This window comes from Pollachius pollachius, assembly GCF_949987615.1.
Source record: "Pollachius pollachius genome assembly, chromosome: 2".
In the NCBI taxonomy this organism is placed as follows: domain Eukaryota; kingdom Metazoa; phylum Chordata; class Actinopteri; order Gadiformes; family Gadidae; genus Pollachius; species Pollachius pollachius.
In genome coordinates this window covers 26,865,118-26,885,193 of record NC_136935.1, presented here as the reverse complement: position 1 = coordinate 26,885,193, position 20,076 = coordinate 26,865,118, and the positions used below count along the sequence as shown (strand labels likewise).

Here is a 20,076-nt window from a genome sequence, read left to right as displayed (position 1 = left end):
TTTTTTCTTTACACAAACAACATAAATCCACCATTAAATTGTTATATTATGCCTCCTCCCTGTTGTTTTCAATGGAGTCGTCCAAGCCGATGTCCGAGTATAGTTGAGGCTGGAAAGTCATTGCCTCATCTGCGTTCTAAGGCTGGAGCTTAGCGACAGGTCATTTAGCCAGCTCACTGCTTTCATCTTTACTGTTCGATATATTTATATATAGAAAACTAAAAGCTTGACATGATAGTACAGAGGCAAGCCTCAATGAAATGGACACATCATCACATCCTTCCACAATGCTGAGCAGCTTATCTTAATAGGTAGGATGAGAAATCAATGGCATTGTTGGATCAGTGGCACCAATTTCTTCTCCAGACTGCTCATGCTCGCCTGATGTTAGGGCTGTTGATGTTTTATTCATGTGATCGAGGTGTGTTACCCTGCTCAGATTCTGACACTTTTGGCTCCAATGTTGGCTTGTTATGCAAAGTTCTGCAAACACTTCCAAAAGGCACGGTACTACAAGTACACTCTAATCTTCACTTGCCGTTGAAATAACAAAGATTCTCAATACTCAAAAAAGCAACCAAGCCATCATTTTGTCACGGAGAAGACTAAGTTTAGTTTGCAGAACCAAATGCACAAAGCCATAAAGGTGTCATATAGAACATTCTCGCATTCAAAATCTATAAACGACATCCCCCATGTCACATATTTTGTGGAGTTGTGTAGTTGCAGTATACCACACCGTTTCCAACGATGTTCAAACCCAGAGATTTTGTTGTTTATTCACGGTTACAGCCCGTTACAACTATATTGCTTGCTGCGATTAATACTTTGACCATAGACTGATGCCAGCCACCAAACGAATGCAGTGCTTCCCACAAATAGACTTAACTTGGACGAGTCATTATTATTTTTTCTTTTGTCCTATATTATCTGTCCTGAAAAAAAAGATGATGGATATTGTTTCCCATACAGCGACTATTTTTACATGACAACAGTGTTTATGAATAGCCCCTCTTCTCTGGGGACACTGTTCCAAACGAGATTCATAGGGGAATGATGTTGTTGATGTTTCCCGCAGAGAAGACAGCTGAACAAATGCATTAATAGATTTAATCCAGAGTTTACAAATCATTATTAGGGATGTCAGTGAAAAATAAACTTGAGTTGAATACACTGAATGCGTCTAAATCTCAACGAGTAATCGTTGACTGGTTTTGCAGGGGCTTTATTTAGTGTGAAAAAAGCCTACAGTAGTTTCCACTACTGTACACAAAAGTAAAATCATTTTAAGCTGTTTTATTTACAGTGCATTTTAAGTCAGTTGAACCTGTATTATATAGTCCATGTTAAGTCAGTTTAACCTGTATTATATACGGTCTATGTTAAATCAGTTTAACCTGTATTATATACAGTATAGTCTATGTTAAGTCAGTTCAACTTGTATTATATACAGTATGTAAAGTCAGTTTAACCTGTATTAGATACAGTCTATGTGTGTGACACTCACACTAGAGCTCCACTGGCCACGCAGTTCTTTACCTGCTGGCAACTGTTTAGAGCTAGCGGGATACACTTAAAAAAAAAAAAAAGAACGTTATGAAAAGTGAGAAGTCTCTGGTAAAATTGCATTTTAACTGGGTTCTTTACAATCTGCCCATAGTGTAGAAATAGTCAAATCGCTGACCTATCCTGAATAAACGTATAATACTTGAATAGTACTTGAATACATTTACTGGTCTGTGAACATGATTCCTGGCTTTGTCACGTCAGATCGACTTTCACCAACAACTCCCATGATCCCACACTACCTCTGACATCATTAAATTACATCTTTGTTTTGGTTGAGTGACCCCTAATTGCAGAACTACATATCATACCTTGACAGTGCACTTCAATGTATGTATGTATGTATGTATGTATGTATGTATGTATGTATGTATGTATGTATGTATGTATGTATGTATGTATGTAATGTAATGTAATGTAATGTCACGCCCGGCTTTGCCACGCTGGGTTTGCCTCACTACCCGGCTTTGTATGTAACGTCTTAAGGCTCTCTCCCTACTGGCCTGCAGGGGGAGCTGTCCTGGTTTGCGATTACGGCTGATGGGCTGCTGATTGGAGAGAGCATAAAACTAGTTTCTCCGAGGCAGCTCACTGTCTCTGATCTGCTGCTCTGGCCCTGCCACTATGGGAGCTGGCTGCAGCGCCTATCTCTTCTCTCCCCGCATCTCCTTTCTACATTGCATTCCATCATGCTGACTTGCACCCCACTTTTGGTTCGCCTAAACTACTGATATCTTTTGAACTTTGATCTAATAAATAATTATTGATTTAAAACAGAAAATCGGTGTGGACTCCTTATGTAATTTCTACCTTGAGCCAGGTGGTTCTGACAGTATATGTATGCATGCATGTACACATCTTCATACCTCTTGGTCTGTGATCCCCAGGACACACTTCGGACATTCCCAACAGCTGGGTAAATCGCTGTTCATCACTCCATCTCCTTGTACCTGAAGATGGAAGAGAAGAAATGACATTGAAAATAAAGAAAGTGAAGATCCACTACATATTCTTTAGGACTTACAGCTCAATATGTTTCTTCTAAGGACGCCTGGCTACTTGGTCATGAACACAACTACATTTAGAATGATGGACAACAGAGGTAATGTTATTAATGGTTATCAAGGTGTGCATTAGAGTAGAAATTATAATGGAAAATATTGGCTGTTGGAATATATATATATTCCAACAGCCAAACTGTTGGAATATTGGAAGAGAAAGAAGCGCATCAGCATGGAGGAGGGGCAGGCTCCGGGCCCTGTCCCTTTGTTCTTCATCAACACCTCAGAGGGTCCTGAGTCTCCTAGCAATTTTGACGCTGGCTGCCTGCTCAAGCCGCTCCGTCTGACCTGTTTTTGTTAGATATTTTAATATATACTATTTAAATCCAGATAATTTTTCCAAATCTTGTGGAAAATTGAGTGGGTATCATTTTCACTATTTAATTGCTTTTATTTCGTTTAATTTGATTTGTTTCGTGCTGTATGCTAAGTCGTGCAGACACTTTCAAATTATGCATTGATCACAGTGGCATTAAATTAGGCTGAAGCAAAGCTGACAAAGTGTTGTCCGGGACTGACAGCAGAACAATTTCATCATTGCTGTTGCCGTGCTGCTGACAATGACATCTAATCATCTAATCATCAGATTGGTTGATCATCAGCTGAGTTGGTTGGCCGGAACAGGAGCGCTTGGCATGATACCCACTCAATCTCCAACCCACCAATTAACTGGGCCTGTTGATTGAGTTGGGTGGGGAGTTTGTGCTGTTGGTCAGACCTTAAGGTACACTGCCTCTGAACTGTTGCGATTTTCCTCCTATGCCACCATCAGTGAAGAGGCTCGCACCCTCTGTAAAACAGCAGGAATTGGCCTATCCCATCGGAAACCATACATTCATCGCGGCTCTGGTCGCATCTCCCGGTGCGCCACTAAAACCGACCCTTCCATGCCCAGTGTCTGCAAATGGCCCTCCACTCAGCATACCACCTTCCAGCAACAGCTGTCCACGGAAACATCGCACTCAAAACCTAGCAGAGTGGTGCCATCCCATGCCCTCCTTCACCGCACATCACCGGCCTTGGACCGCCTTCGAGCTAGAGACAGTCACACTTCCACCCTATTGCCTGTCGTGCATGCTGCACATCAGCCGTAACTTCCAACAACACTGCGAGACTCTACCTTGGTCTCTCACATCCTGGACAATTTTGATGGAGCAGAGCTGAGGCTACATCCTCATCGCCGCAGCACTCACCACATGCCAATCAGCGCAGCGCGTCCACCCTGCACTGGACTGTTCACGGCCCTGCGATGGAGAGACTCAGCAGCGGACTCTTCCCACTCTTAAAAGCCCATCATCCTCCAAAAGATGACAGCGCAGGTGTGACTTCCATCAAAGTAGCCCTAGTTACTGCTAGATCCATTGCAAACATAGGCGTCGATTTCGCTAGGGACGCGTCCCCACCAGTTTTCATCAAGATTAATTTTGTACCCACCACTTGTAAAAAAACAACTAAAAAACTAAAGTTGAATTATTATGGATTATTACACGGGTCTTCTCAGTGCCGTGGAATGCTCCGTAAGCACTGAAACAGCACACATCAAGATAACTGACGACCTCCTAATAGCAGCTGATACTGGACTCCTCACCATCCTCATCCTCCTCGACCTCAGTTCAGCCTTTGATACACCCTGTCACACCACCCTCCTCAACAGACTAGCTTCCATTGCCATCACCCACACTCCGTTAGACTGGTTCAAATCATACTTATCTGGCCGCACTCAGTTCACCCAACTGAAGTCCTTCAAATCCATCCCCTCCTCCGTCACTTCAGGTGTGCCCCAGGGCTCTGTCCTGGGACCCCTCCTCTTCATCATCTATCTCCTTCCCCTCTGCAATATCTTCCACAAATTTAAGATTCAATTTCACTGTTATGCTGACGACACCCAGCTCTACCTCACCACTAAACCCTCTTCCACTCTTCCGCCCTCCTCCCTCACTAATTGCATCACTGAAATAAAAAACTGCTTCACTCTCAACTTCCTCAAATTAAATAGCAGTAAAACCGAGGTTCTACTCATTGGCACAAAATCTACCCTATCAAAAACGAACAGCTTTTCAATCACCATAGATAATTCCACTGTTGCACCCTCCTCCAAGATTAAGAGTCTGGGTGTCATCCTGGACAGTACACTATCCTTTCAATCCCACATCAATAACATCACCCGGTCTGCCTACTTCCACCTACGAAACATCAATCGCCTCCGCCCTTCCCTGACCCCCCACACTGCCGCCATTCTTGTCCACAGCCTCGTCACCTCCCGTATAGATTATTGCAACTCTCTCCTTCTCGGCCTCCCTCACAAATCCCTCCATAAGGTCCAACTGGTCTAGAATTCAGCTGCCCGCATTATAACTCGAACCCCATCACTCCACCACATCACCCCTGTCCTCCAGCAGCTCCACTGGCTCCCGGTTCAGTTCAGTCTCAATTTCAAAGTCCTCCTGTTTACATTTAAGGCCATCCACAACCTTGCTCCCCCATATCTGTCCGACCTCATCCACGTACCCACTCCCTCCCGCTCCCTCAGATCCTCTTCCTCCGTACACCTGTCTGTACCCTCTGCCCGTCTCATCACCGTGGGGCACAGAGCATTCAGCCGCTCGGCTCCCCGTCTCTGGAATGCTTTACCACCCGAACTTAGAAACATCAATTCATTACTTTTCAAATCACATCTCAAAACCCATCTGTTCAAAACTGCCTATTCCACCTGATGCCAATTACTATGTCTGTGTTATTTCAATTCTTCTTTCTTCCTTTTTTTTTAAATTATGTTCCTTTCAAAAGACTTTTGTGTACCTCTGTACGGTGTCCTTGAGTGCCGAGAAAGGCGCCTTTAAATAAAATTGTTATTATTATTATAAAGTAAAACCTTTTCTGACTGTCCCTGACTTTGAAAAAGCGATCCATGCATTTGTAACTACCAGGCTGGACTACTGTAATTCCCTATATGTTGGTCTCAACAAAGCCACACTCCCTCGCTTACAATTGGTACAAAATGCTGCAGCTCGCCTACTAACGGGCACCCGTAAGGGTAAACATATTTCCCCCATCTTAGCCACCCTTCACTGGCTCCCTGTCCACCATAGAATACTTTTTAAGATCTTGCTGCTAACATTTAAATGCCTAAATGGAAAAGCCCCCATGTACCTATCTGACTTACTAGTCAAATTCACTCCTATAAGAAGTCTCAGATCCTCTGACCTGCACTTACTGGCTGTTCCCAAAACTAAACACAAATGTAGAGGAGATAGGGCATTTGCTGCTGTTGCCCCTAAACTATGGAACAGCTTGCCACTGCATATTTAATTGTCCCCCTCTGTAGCTATTTTAAAATCTAATCTTAAAACTCACCTCTACTCTATTGCCTTTAATTCAGTATACCCTTTCTTTTAGCCATCTTTATCACATATTGTAGTCTTTTGACCCTGATTGTACATTGATTTATTGCATTGTGGCAAAGTCCAGCCAACATTATCATTGTTATTTCTGTCATTATTATTATTACTATTGTTGCTGTTATAATCGTCGTCTCAAATGTATGATTGTTACTTGTTTAATTGTTGTTTGTTTTATCTTTGTTTTTTATAGCACTTTGGTCAACTGTTGTTTTTTAAATGTGCTTTACAAAAAAAATTACATTGGCATTTTACATTTTTGATCAGCAAACACTCGCTCCCCGTCCACACAAAACCGAGTTTTTGGTGAAAACGCATAAGTCTTGTACGTTTGGGCCGACCGTCCAGACGGATCCGGCGTTTCCGGTGTCCGAAAAAGCACTTTTCTGAAACCAGGTCCCACGGTGGATGAATTAAAAACGAACGTATGCGTTTTCGTGTTAGGATTCGTGTGGACACCTGAAACGCAAACGATGACGTCATGGCCCCCCCAGCAGCTGGGTGACGTTAGAGTTGGATTTTTTTTTCTTTTCTTTTTTTGTAGATTTGAATACAGCCCCTTGGTCAATTTCATTACCAACCGTACATTAAAAAGTATTTCTGCTCAATCTAAAAGGTTGAACAACTGCTATCTCCTCCTCGATTGAATGTTTGTATATAGCTCGCAGGCTGGATGTGTGCAGGATTGATGCGCTCCACTTTTTTTTTGTGGAGAACCCGCGCCTTAAATATGTACTACAGCATTTCTACAGCTCAATGCGTTTACGCAATGAATCCGTCTTTACGGAGATATTCCTGAAACGCATCAAAGGAAAACGGAGGGGAAAAGATTGTTTTTTCGCCCGTGTGGACAGGGCCTCAGACAGACATCCCTCTGTAGTCAATGACATCAGTCTATTTCTCAGTTCACTTAGATAATAAGTATAAGTAAGGTTCCCTTTAAGTATAAATTATACAAGAATATAAGGTAAATACTGCTACAATGGAGCCAAATTTAAACACTGTATTGAGATCTCCTGGCCTCCCTTTGCCTGCATTCCAATGAACGCCCGACGACTCATATAAATGGCCCCTTACAGAGACATCTGTTACCCCCTGTGGTTTCTCCTATCTTAGGCCCCGTCCACTAGGGCTGAACGATTTGGGGAAATAATCTAATTGCGATTATTTTGACCAATATTGTGATTTAATGTGCGATTTTTATAATTTATTAAGTTCCTTATGTTGTGAATTATTCACTAAAAATAAATAAATCATTCTTTAGCATGACCAACACAACATTGGAAGATGGACTCATTGCGAAAACGCATCGAGCTGTAGAAACATAAAGCAAAAACAAAAAAAAGTGGAGCACATCCATCCTGCACGCTGTATAGAAACGTTCAGTCGAGGAGGAGATAGCAGTTGTTAAACCTTTTAGATTGCGCAGAAATACTTTTAATGTACAGTTATTAATTACATTTACCATGGGGCTGTATTTAAAGCTACAAAAATAATACAAAACATAAAAAATAATAATAATTCAACGCAACTCTAACGTCGCCCAGCTGGTGGGGGGGGGCGATGATGTCATGGTTTGCGTTTCAGGCGTATACACAAATCCTAACACGAAAGCGCATAGCTCCGTTTTTAACTTATTAACCTGGGGACCTGGTTTCAGAAAAGTGCGTTTTCGGGCACCGGAAACGCCGGATCTGTCTGGACGGTCGGCCAAAATGAACAAGACTTATGCATTTTCCCCCAAAAATCGGTTCCGTTTGAAAGGGGTCTTATGGTCTTGGAATGTTTACTTGTAGGCTTCAACTTAGACGTTTAAGTTAACTCACCCATACCCTGGTTAAAATCAGACACTACCAGCTTATGATTATGACTCTATATGCCACAGACAAATAAAGTGGTATTGTTAACTATTACAAATGCATATTTTACTGTTTAAATTAATATTACTTTCACAGGGCTCATTTCTTAAACACATGTGGTAAGTCATGGTGATTTAAGATCAGGTGATGAAACAAGGCGATGAATGGATTTTAATCAAAGACCTCACTTCATATAAGTGTAATGTATAATATGCAACTTCATGCAACTGTAATGTTTAATATGTAACCCTTTTGTACGTAATGCTTGAATTACTGTATGAGACTGTAATGTGAGCACGGGGAGGGGGGATGATAAATGCTAATAGGGGCCGGGGAAGGCCCGTAGATTCAATTTTAGAGCATTGTGAATGGTCAGGGAAGCCACAGATTTTGGGGTTACCTTAGAGATCCGGGCCGGATAAGCCAGCTCTTTGCAAACAAACTCAGGAGATGTTGTTACTCTGTGCAGTGACAATGAAGCCTTGATCATTCAAATCTATTAGTATTTTTATGAGTGTATGTGACCATGGATTTTATCCACGATAAAATACAGACTAAAACACTTTGACATCTTTATAAAATGTCTCTTGCTGTCGTGTTAGTCTTACCGCAATCTGCTACAGTGTGCAATTTTCCTACGTTACCCAGAATACATTTCAGGAGTGCTAGCCTGGCAGCGCTGTCTTTAACTCAGCCAGGGGAGCATTCTAGAACAGTTAATGTAGGATTCTCAGTAGCGCTCTCTCAGAGAAGGGGTCAAAAGGTCAAACCGTGAGGCAGGCAGGGTGGACGATCTCTGCGCAGTTGGAGCACTCCATCAGGAGGAGGCTGGGATCGCCCGTGTCGTCCTGGTTTGGCTCCTGGCACACCTCGCACACCGCCGACAGGGGGAGGCCGGGCTGCACAGGGCCAGGGTGGACATGGTAAGGGTTAGGGTTAGAAAACCGTTAGGCGGGCTACACGCTTGACTAGCAATTCATGAACAACAGCTTGATGAGCAGGTATTGGAAGGTCCACTGGAACAATTTTCTGGATGTAGTCCCAACCCTTTGTTTATCAAATGGTTGCATAGCAAACCATGCAAAAGACAGTATAACGCAAATTCATAGTGTGTTCCCATTATATTCAACAGTCGGGGGAGTTATTCCTCAGGTACAACTGGTTTTGGTATTCCTGTCAAAATTGTATGCATGGGCGGCATATAAACCTGGTTAAGTAGTGACAGGTCAATCAGGACGTGGGGTCACACTCCCAGACAGACAGTCATGACGTGGGGACAGACACACAGTCATGATGTGGGGATAGACAGACACTCAGGATGTGGGGACAGACACAGTCAAGACGTGGGGACACACAGATAGACAGACACTCAGGACGTGGGGACATACAGACAGTCAGGACACATAGACAGGACGAGGGGAAAGACAGAAAGTCAGGACGTGGGGACACACAGACAGGACGTGTGTCCCTGTGTGTACACACAGTCAGATCACGCAGACAGGAGACTCCCAGTCAGACAGTCAGGACACACTCACAGACAGAACGTGGGGACACACTGACAGTCAGGACACACAGAGAGGACGTGGGGACACAATCACAAACAGACAGTCAGGACATGGGGACACTCACAGAACAGACAGTCAGGGCGTGGGGACACACTCACAGAAACAGTCAGGACTTGGGGACACACTCACAGCCAGCCAGTCAGGACTTGGGGACACACTCACAGACGTCATGATGTGGGGACAGACAGACAGACACTCAGGACGTGAGGACACACTCCAAGACAGACAGTCATGATGTGGGTACAGACGGACGTGGCGACACACAGACAGGTCGAGGGGACAGACAGAAAGTCAGGACGTGGGGACACACAGACAGGACAGATGTGTCCCCGTGTGTACACACATACAGTCAGATCACACAGACGGGACGTGGGGATCGACTCCAAGCCAGCCAGTCAGGACACACTCACAGACAGGACGTGGGAACACACTGACAGTTAGGACACATAGAGAGGACATGGGGACACACTCACAGTCAACCAGTCAGGACATGGGGACACTCACAGAGAGACAGTCAGGACCTGGGGACACACTCACAGACAGACAGTAAGGACATGGGGACACACTCACAGAAACAGTCAGGACGTGGGGACACACTCACAGCCAGCCAGTCAGGACTTGGGGACACACTCACAGACAGACAGTCAGGGCGTGGGGACACACTCACAGACAGATGGTGAGAACGTGTGGACACACTCACAGAAACAGTCAGGACATTGGGACACACTCAGACAGACAGTCAGGACGTGGGGACAGACTCACAGAAACAGTCAGGACATGGGGACACACTCACAGACAGCCAGTCAGGACTTGGGGACACACTATCAAACAGAGAGTCAAGACATGGGGACACACTCACAGCGAGACACTGGCGCAGGACGCAGGTCTGCTTCAGTTTCCCCGGCCCGCCAAACTTCTTCATGTCTCTGCAGAAGTTGCAGTCGCCACATTCGGTCCTCATGCAGGCCTCACAGCGCTTGCACCTGGCCAGGGGAGGAGACACACAGCATTGGTACAATACTCTAAAATGCCTAGACACGGTTCTGAAATGCTTCTTCAAAGCAAGCCCATTCATTACGAAGCCTTCACTCTAGTGCAATGACTTGTAATGTGCTAAAAAATAACACTTTACAAAGATATTATTAATATTATTTTGTTCTTGCATGGATGCAGAGAGTGGAACTGATTGGAAAAGGGAGAAGAAATTACATTTTTAGCAATACATTACACTACTTTAAAAAAATATTTTTCAAACAAACAAACAATAATGTGTAAGCTTTGTTTAGCCACTAAAAAATGTTCAGGAGCCAAGTACTTAATTAATAAAAATTAAATTACCAGATTAATGTGGTAAACTATACACCCTCACCTGACACACAGCATCAATACACACTCTCACCTGACACAAAGCATCACTACATACTAGGGTGGTACGGTATAAACGGTATAGAAAGTACACCGGTGAGAAATTGCGCTACGGTATGGATTTTGACGTTACCGTGAGGCCGGTGTGACCGTTAGACAGTGTTGTGTGTAACGCGTTACAAATTAAGTAACATGTTAATACAGTAACGTATCTACTTTTTCATGTAAAAAGTAAAGTTACGCTCAACTACTGAAAATATGGTAACGAAACGTAGTTCCTTTTTCAATTCGGCGCAACTTTACTTTTCCCAGGGACAGATTTGACAGCGATACTGCCTTCTCAGGCAGTATGCTATTGCGCAGGTGAGCAGCAACCTGCGTGCTTGCGCAATAGTCCCTTCACGAGCTCTAATTCCACTACGTACGAGACAGACACTGGTAGCGTGAAGCTGTCTCTGCATCTCTTTCCCAGATATCGCTTCCACATGCATTGCCCAAAGCCAGTCCTTACGATCAAAAAAGCCAGCGGTGGAACGAGATAACAAACTCTGTCACTGTTAACCTGTGTAAGCACATGGTTCCCTTTTAAAATGCGATAGAAAGGGTTTTACAGAGATGGTCAAAACACTCGATCCCAGGTATGCGTTACCAGCCCGCACACACTTCAGCCAAATTTAGATGAGAAAACTATACAGCAAGGTCCGCAAGAAAGTGGAGAAAGAAATCCATACTACTAAACATTAGTGTTTTTCAGAGATGGAAGTAACTTGAGAAAAGATTCAGCAGTTTTTTTTCGTGCAGTTTTGCTGCCTAACCAGTATTTTGCCCCTTCAAACACATTTATATTGCAATTAGAAGATAAAATTAAAGGGTAATTCCGGTGTAAAATGGATTTGGAATAAGTTTCTTATGATAATGAGTTGAAACGTTCGTTTTGGAGCACAAAAACCGTGTATAGTCGCTTTCTTCAGTTGGCTGTTTTTAGCCGATTCTATCAAAACGCTATGAACTTGTAACGATAGGGGCACTGGGTATGGTAAAAACTAAATCGCTATTTTAAACCAATTAAAGGCTAAAAGTAGCCCTACACTTCTTTGGTAGTATAATAAGGGTCTTAACATATAAAACGAGGCATTGACAACTTTGTAAGTGTACAGATTGTTTATTAAAAAGGACATTTTATACACACAATACCATCAGTATGACGCCATTTTGTTTTTAAGACTTGATAGGTAGATTGACGAACACAGAGATTGTAACACCCGTCAGCAACACGCAAGCTCTGTGTTCGCCAATCTACTTATCGAGTCTTAAAAACAAAATGGCGTCGACGGGTGATCTACTGATGGTATTGTGTGTATAAAATGTGTCTATAGACTGTAGAAATTGCGATAAAATAAGGGAAGAGACAATTTCTCACCGCGACAAGCAACATCGTTCATTTGGTCATATGAAAAACATTAAATTCAAACATTGCACCGACTGGCATATCAACAAAGAAGTCACGTGATTCTTAAAGAGACAGTGTCCCTATAACAAAAATACGAAAAACGAAAAATGTCAATAACACAGTATGGTGAATTATGTCTATAGTCCACCACAAGACTACACTTTGTTGCTCAAATGTAATATTACTCGCCTCCTTGAGCCTCCCGAAATGTCTTCACACTTTGTTGCTCAAACTTAATATTACTCCCCTTCTTGAGCCTCCCCAAATGTCTTGCGATATTGATATCCCCCCCTCCCCCCTGTGAACTGTTTTAGTTGTTTTATATTTTGTGTGTATGCTGTGTGTGACTGTAGGCTACTGCTACCTGTCTTGGCCAGGACACTGGAAGAGATGTTTAATCACAATGATGATTATTATTTTTCAACTAACCAATAGTAGTTGCCTTGCATTTTAAATGTCAATGCACTTTTCAGCCCTGAATAACAGTTAAGCTATTTAATAATTGATTTGCATGCATAGTATACTACACTTTCCATTGTACTACCCCTGTAACCATAAATTGACAAATTTTATAATGTAATCATATGCTCACACACAAGCTGCTTTCAGACACACGTGTAATTCCTCATATTCTCCTGATAGGCCGTATGGGTGGGATATTTGTACCCTGAAAATCTCCTGAATAATACTACCCCTGAGGTATTTTTTTCTCTGTAGGATATGTAAATTTCCTTATATGTGAATGAGGAGTAGAAAGTCGGTATTTCTCACACCACTTCAGTGGGCGTGTTGATGACGGTTCTGCATGGCATTGAGTGGCCCTCTAAATGATAATCAGCCTGTTGCCTTTTGTCCGCTGAATGGTTAAAATATATTACAATTTTGGCACTGGTTTTAAGAGTCATTTGTGGTGAACGAATGTTATACGTTGTAAAATTATAGGCAAAATGTTATTATATTATGCGCTCAGAAATGTGTTACATTATTGACTGGGGTTTCCACATTATTGCTATGGGTTTAATTATAAGTAGTTGCACGCGAAAACTCTAGTCTAAATAATATCATACTATACAAAGATATCTATAACATAATACATATTATCACGGCCAAAAGCTGTGTGCGCCTCCAGATGATATTATGAATCTCAAACGACTGGGTCGGGTTCTCCGACGTCTCTGGTTCTTCCACATCAATCTGAAGTAGACTGTTTGGGGATTGTTGCCTGCGATTGTCTCGTGCCGGAGCCCCGCTGCCGAGGCACCACCGCCTCGGTGCTGCCTGCTGCCCTGCTGCCTGCTTTCCCGCTGGGCGGCGGTAGACAAACCTGGGCAACAATCCCTTTCTCCTCCATGTCGGAGTTCATGTACTTCAGGGAGTCAAAGCCAAAGTTTGTTTCCCCCAATTCCTTCTCAACCATGGCTGAGATAACCCCAACTACAGTCTTATTGTGGAAATACCAGAGACATCAGAGAACCGACGTGTTATGCGCCATAACACCAACAGCAGAACGGTTATCCAAATAACAATGAAGTGTACAACACTTGTGTTACATTTTGTGCAATCACACAAACACACACACACACACACACATGTGGCGCTCGCAGTCGTAGCTTATTGTCGGGCCAAATTCTCTGGGCGGGCAAGGCAGAGAAAGGGGAGGTAACTTGGCCCCTTATGACGACATATTGGGCCACATTCCAAATCAGCTCGCCTGAGCTTCCATTTTTTTCAAAGGCGGGCAGGATACCTGGTGCTCGTTATAAACCGAACGCAAGTTTTAGCCACTGAGGGACGATAGGCAGGCTAGGGGAACTCATATTAATGTTAGAAAACCTCATAACGTGAGATTTTCATGCCATGGGACCTTTAACATAGCGTGATATATACCGTAACCGTCTATACCTCAAATCATACCGTCATATACATTTTATTCTATTCCGTACAACCCTACTGCACAATCTCACCTGACACAGTATCACTACACTCTCACCTGACCCACAGCCTCACCTGACACACAGCATCACTACACTCTCACTACACACTCTCACCTGACACAGCATCACTACAGACTCTCACCCGACACATCATCACTACACCCTCTCACCTGACACAGCATCACTACACACTCTCACCTGACACAGCATCACTACACACTCTCACCTGACACAGCCTCACTACACACTCTCACCTGACACACAGCATCACTACACTCTTACTACACTCTCACCTGACACACAGCCTCTCTACACACTCACCTGACACACAGCCTCACTACACTCTCACCTGACACACAGCCTCACTACACTCTCACCTGACACACAGCCTCACTACACTCTCACCTGACACACAGCCTCACTACACTCTCACCTGACACACAGCCTCACTACACTCTCACCTGACACACAGCCTCACTACACACTCACCTGACACACAGCCTCACTACACGCTCACCTGACACACAGCCTCACTACACTCTCACCTGACACACAGCCTCACTACACACTCACCTGACACACAGCCTCACTACACTCTCACCTGACACACAGCCTCACCTGACACACAGCCTCACTACACTCTCACCTGACACACAGCCTCACTACACTCTCACCTGACACACAGCTTCACTACACTCTCACCTGACACACATCCTCACCTGACACACAGCCTCACTACACTCTCACCTGACACACAGCCTCACTACACTCTTACTTGACACACAGCCTCACTACACTCTCACTTGACACACAGCCTCACTACACTCTCACCTGACATACAGCCTCACTACACTCTCACCTGACACACAGCCTCACTACACTCACCTAACACACAGCCTCACTACACTCCAGTGTTTCCCCTACATGCACCTAGCAGCGACGGTACGCCGCTGCTAGGTGCATGAATTTATTTATTTTAACAAGGAGAGCTTCAGCTTATCTCTTTAAGATCAAATCGTAGATTACTTTGCGCTACGCAAAATAATATAATATTCCGTGCGCTACGGACGCTGGATATGCGCTTCATATCCAGGTCAATTCACATACTTGTGAGTAATGCATATAAACAGAACGGAACGGAGAGGAGAGGAGAGCTCCGTCTTATCTCTTTAAAAAACGAATGTTATATTGTTTTGCGCTACGGACGCTTCATATCAAGGTCAATTCACACACCTGAGTAAAGCATATAAACAGAGAGGAGAGGAGAGCTCCGTCTTCTCTTTAGAAACAAATATTACTTTGCGCTACGGACGCTTCATATCCAGGTCAATTCACACACCTGTGAGTAAAGCATATAAACGGAGAGGAACTTCCGTAAAGTTGGAAATAAATTGGCAGATTCAGAGTTTGCGGTTCAATAGATCATCAGTGAAACATCGTTGCGACACAATTGACACCTCTAGCTAAATGTAGTAACCTAGATAACCAGCTACAACATTGTTTTCATCCAAACAAGCTGTCTTTACCAAACGGTGAATTGCATTGGCTTCTATGAGCTGTCGGCTTTCAGCCTCGAGCTTAGGGACCGTCTGCAAAGTGCAAACCTGAAAACGACCACAATGGTAAAGGTTCGATAGCGTCGCAATTATTGACTCTAGAGCCCCAAAACTTGATCCATAGAGGAATGGCCTCTTTATGGTCCTACTACAACCTCTAGTTTTGAAAAATATATCTCTTCTTATTTTTGAGGATTTTTTATTTAGCAACAATTTCAATAGCGTCGCCGTTATTGACTCTAGAGCCCCAAAACTTGTTCCATAGAGCATGGCCTCTTTATGGTCCAACTACAACCTTTAGTTTTGAAAAATATATCTCTTCTTAATTAGGAACAATTTCAATAGCGTTGTCATTATTGACTAGCCTGGCTCCGCCAGCCTACTTCCGCTCAATTTTAAAGTCCCTTCAGTACTACGTCTGGGTCTGCTGTATGTTAGTGGGTTTTCTCCGTCCAAATTTTGTGCATCCAATCAGCGAACAGAGGGAGTGGCTGAGAACAATGACGTTAAAGTCAGCTCTCGTTGACCGACATCTTCACGCACGGTGTTTGGTTTGTTTACAGCCTGCAAGCAACGTGATTCCAATAGTTTGAAACTTTAACAGACACCCGCCTTCAAGTGAGTTAACGTCAGTCAATTGAGTGGGTCCAGACTCTCTGCAAACTCGCCAAATGAAATGAAGTACGATAGTCTGGTAGGACCAGGCTAATTATTGACTCTAGAGCCCCAAAACGTTTTCCATATAGGCATGGGATCTTTATGGTCTTACTGCAACCTTTACTTTTGAAAAATATATCTCTACTTATTTTTAAGGAATTTCTTTTTCGCAAAAAATGTCAATATACATATTTTTTTAGCAACAATTTCAGTAGCGTCGCCATCATTGACTCTAGAGCCCCAAAACTTGTTCAATAGAGGCATGGCCTCTTTATGGTCCTACTACAAACTTTGTGATAGGGAGAGGGGAGGGAGTGGGAAGATGCATTGGTTAGAGGCACAGACCTTTTCGATTGTTGTAGTATTTGTGTTATGTGATTTTAATGTATTTGATTTATATATAATATATTTTTTGTTGTATAAATGTAAATAATTGTTTGAAAGATTATACTTGTATTATGTTCAATAACTCCATATTTCCCCTGCTCATTATTATGCACAAATGTACTGTATGTACACCCTTATGGTGCCGGCGGACACATAGAAACCTCCCGGCAGGGTGCGCTTTGCAAGCACACAAAAAAATGTGCGAGGTGAAAAAAAAACATTTCCCCTCCGCTGCTGCAACTCCATCCTAGGGGAAACACTACACTCTCACCTGACGCGCCGGCGTCTCAGCACCGACATGGAGGAGGCGGGCTTCTGGGGGCGTGGCAGCACGGGGGTGGTGGCCAGCTTGGGGCGCGGTGGGGGCAGTGGTGGAGGGGGAGGCTGGTACCACGAAGGCTGAGGAGAAGACAGGAGTCATCTTTTATCAAATACTAAAATGGCAGCTCAAAGATGAATAAAACAAAGGGTTGATTCATGTGAAAGTTGTTATTATTAACAAATGACACTGATTGGCTACATCTGAACACTCACCCTCTTTGGCCATGTGATGATTGGTTTGCCAGTGTAGGACAGTTTTGGGTTGTCATTAGCATGCTCCTTAAGAAGGGCCTTTGGTGGAGCACATGGAACAAACACGCACATGAAACTGAATATCCAACTACAAATTACACCATAAGCCCGGGCGCAGCATGAAAACATACAAAGTCAATGGCTGGCAACTTTTCGCGTGTAATTCGAGTTAATCTGCTCGAACAATGCAGATTTGTCATTCCCTCAAGTTTAACTATTTGATCTTTCCTGTGAATTTTGCTTGATGCTGAATCACTTGTGCAAGCAAAGTTTGCGGTTCAAGTGGGCAAACTCGGCCGAGTAATGAGAGTAGGCTATCCGCTTCGCTTTCGGTGTGAACGCACATTTAGAGGAGTCTCTATATGGTTGTCCTTTGGTTTTACTCGACAATGTTCATCACAACAATTGGTACCGCAGGCCAACCAGTGAGGCCGTCTGAACAAGCTTGCTTTTTACATTTTCAACGAGAAATGCACCAGGGAAAAAAGAAGTAAATCCCATTTCATTTTCATACCACAGTATGAAATTCAGCACGGCATTAATAACCTTGTTTTGGTTCATGCCGGCTCCTACATTTCACGCATGAAGACTATGAATAAGGCTTTACATGTTGAGACCAAAGAAAAGTGTGCTTAAAGCTGCTGTTAGTAATATTTGAATGTTGCATACAGTCAGAGAGAGAGAGACCGAGAGAGACAGACAGACAGACAGAGATCAGAAAGAGCTTGAGATCTTGAAGCGAAAAAAATAACATCTCCCTCTGTGCTCTCTTCCTCCCCCAGAGTGTTTCACTCACACACCTGTGCCAGAGCCATCTGCCATGTGATTGACAGGCAAGACGGAATCCCCAAACCATGAGGGATCTTCAAGGCCAATATCTTTATTTCGGTGTAGCGCTCACCTTGATGTGTGTGAGCAGGGCGGGCGCGTTGTGTATGCCGGCGGGGACACACTTCTTGTTGGACGGCAGGGCTTCCAGCTTGCCCAGTAGGTTCCACATCCCCTCCAGCTCGAACGGGGCCATGTGAACTTTGCCCACTGGTGGCTTGGAAGAGGAGGCGTCTGCATCTCCATCACTACTGCCACCCTCGCCCATATCGTCTACGTCTCCGCTGTCCAGGTCTGCCGGAGACGGCTTCTTCAGGCCTGTAGAGTAGAGTGTGACATCAGAAAGGTTTTCCCGAGTACTGGGAGAGAATAGGAAGCTACATGTGGGCCACCCACCGATGCCCAGCGAGTGCTTCTGGAACTCAGGGGTGAGGTAGGAGGTGCCGGTGAGGCTGAAGACGTAGCGCTCCAGGGCGTACCAGCACATCTCAAAGTAGAACGGGTAGCGGAACTTGGCGGGCACCTGCAGGATGCATCAGAGAAGGAATGAACCAATGCTCAATACGGGGAACAAAACCAATGACAGCAGCCTGGAGACTCACCCGCGTGCGGTCCTCGATGCTGGAGATGTGCAGCTGCATTGGAACGTTGAAGCTGTGGAGGAAGTTGCCGCCAAACACCAGGGTGTCCACGGGCGTGTACACGGCATGGATCCAGCCTGGTCAACACACACATTGCTTTGAGGCCCAAGAATAGATAAACTCCTACATCCTTACATGTCTTTCCTATTGACTGGGATGTGACCCAGGCAAGAAACATTTCTGAGAAAGTATGTCCAATTGAAGTGAGGTAGTAGCCTGGCTATTCCCAGACCACGTTGGTCTGGGGAAACTGCTGTCATTTTCTTCAGCTCAAGAGGCGTGATCATCGGGCCTAGTTCAACTGACTCTGTATGCAATTGGCTGCTTGCCGCCGCTTCCCTGTCGTCATTGTGTTAAACCAGTCAATAGCGGGCCAGGGGTGGGAGAAGCCAGCTTGCTGATTTGCTCCCGCAAAAACGTATCGTAAGCAGAAAGAAATGTTTTGCTCTTCTCCAGACCCTTCTGCAGGGCGAATTCAAATCGCGGGCAGAATGGGCGGGTCTATCCAGTCAAATGAGATAGTAGATTCTCTTTTTTTTGTCACTTGGACAGCTTAAAATGTTTCATAGAGGCATTGAATGCATAAGCAATAGAAGATCATGTGCTGTAATTAAATCCATGGTTCAGTGATGAAGGGGTTACCTGAAGGGATGATGAAGGTGTACCCCTGCTTCAGCTCAATCCTCTGGCACTCAGAAGCGCGGTCTCCCAGGAAGACATCGCCCTGTTTCCCTGACAACACCCAGTTCTCATAGAGCTCCAGGTTCTGAGGGGTGGGGGGAATCAGCCAGAACACCTGGTGGGGTGGAGCCCAGAAACACTGCGTTAAGGACATATGATTTAGTAAGCCTTCTCTAAGTCCTGTTGAATGGTCAACTTTAAAAACACTGTGTTAAGAAATGATTTAGGTGGCCTTCTCTCAGTCCTGTTGAGTGGTCAACTTTAAAAACACTGCGTTAAGGACATGATTAGGTTGACTTTTCACATTCCTGTTGAATCGTGAACTTTAAAATTGGCAAACTTCAACAGCTGCTTTCATGTAAACGTGTCTAGCTTTGTCGTAATTAAAAAGTATGGCAATTCATATGATTTGTAATGATACATACCTTGCATCCTCTCAGTATATGGTACCAAACTGATGTTCCTCCGAAGTCAATGTGGAAGTCTGTGTAACAGCCCTGCACACTCATCAGGCAGTACCTGAGCAGGCAGACATCAGATAAACCAAAACATTCC

General features: G+C 44.1%; 1 protein-coding gene across 2 annotated transcripts in view; it reads right to left on the bottom strand.

Moving 5' to 3' along the window:
* kdm2aa (lysine (K)-specific demethylase 2Aa) overlaps positions 1–20,076 on the bottom strand; it is a 35,404-nt gene that overhangs the window by 10,703 nt on the left and 4,625 nt on the right. Inside the window, exons 7-16 of one of the 2 annotated variants that reach the window (XM_079758918.1) lie at positions 19,947–20,040; positions 19,483–19,636; positions 18,802–18,917; positions 18,596–18,722; positions 18,273–18,517; positions 17,333–17,410; positions 17,070–17,197; positions 10,309–10,432; positions 8,655–8,783; positions 2,433–2,516 (exon numbers count right to left, since the gene is read on the bottom strand). In XM_079758918.1, the coding sequence (XP_079615044.1) occupies positions 2,433–2,516; positions 8,655–8,783; positions 10,309–10,432; positions 17,070–17,197; positions 17,333–17,410; positions 18,273–18,517; positions 18,596–18,722; positions 18,802–18,917; positions 19,483–19,636; positions 19,947–20,040 (1,279 nt within the window). Of the gene's footprint in view, positions 1–2,432; positions 2,517–8,654; positions 8,784–10,308; positions 10,433–17,069; positions 17,198–17,332; positions 17,411–18,272; positions 18,723–18,801; positions 18,918–19,482; positions 19,637–19,946; positions 20,041–20,076 lie in introns of both variants that reach the window. The other variant, XM_079758917.1, reaches the window with a different exon arrangement.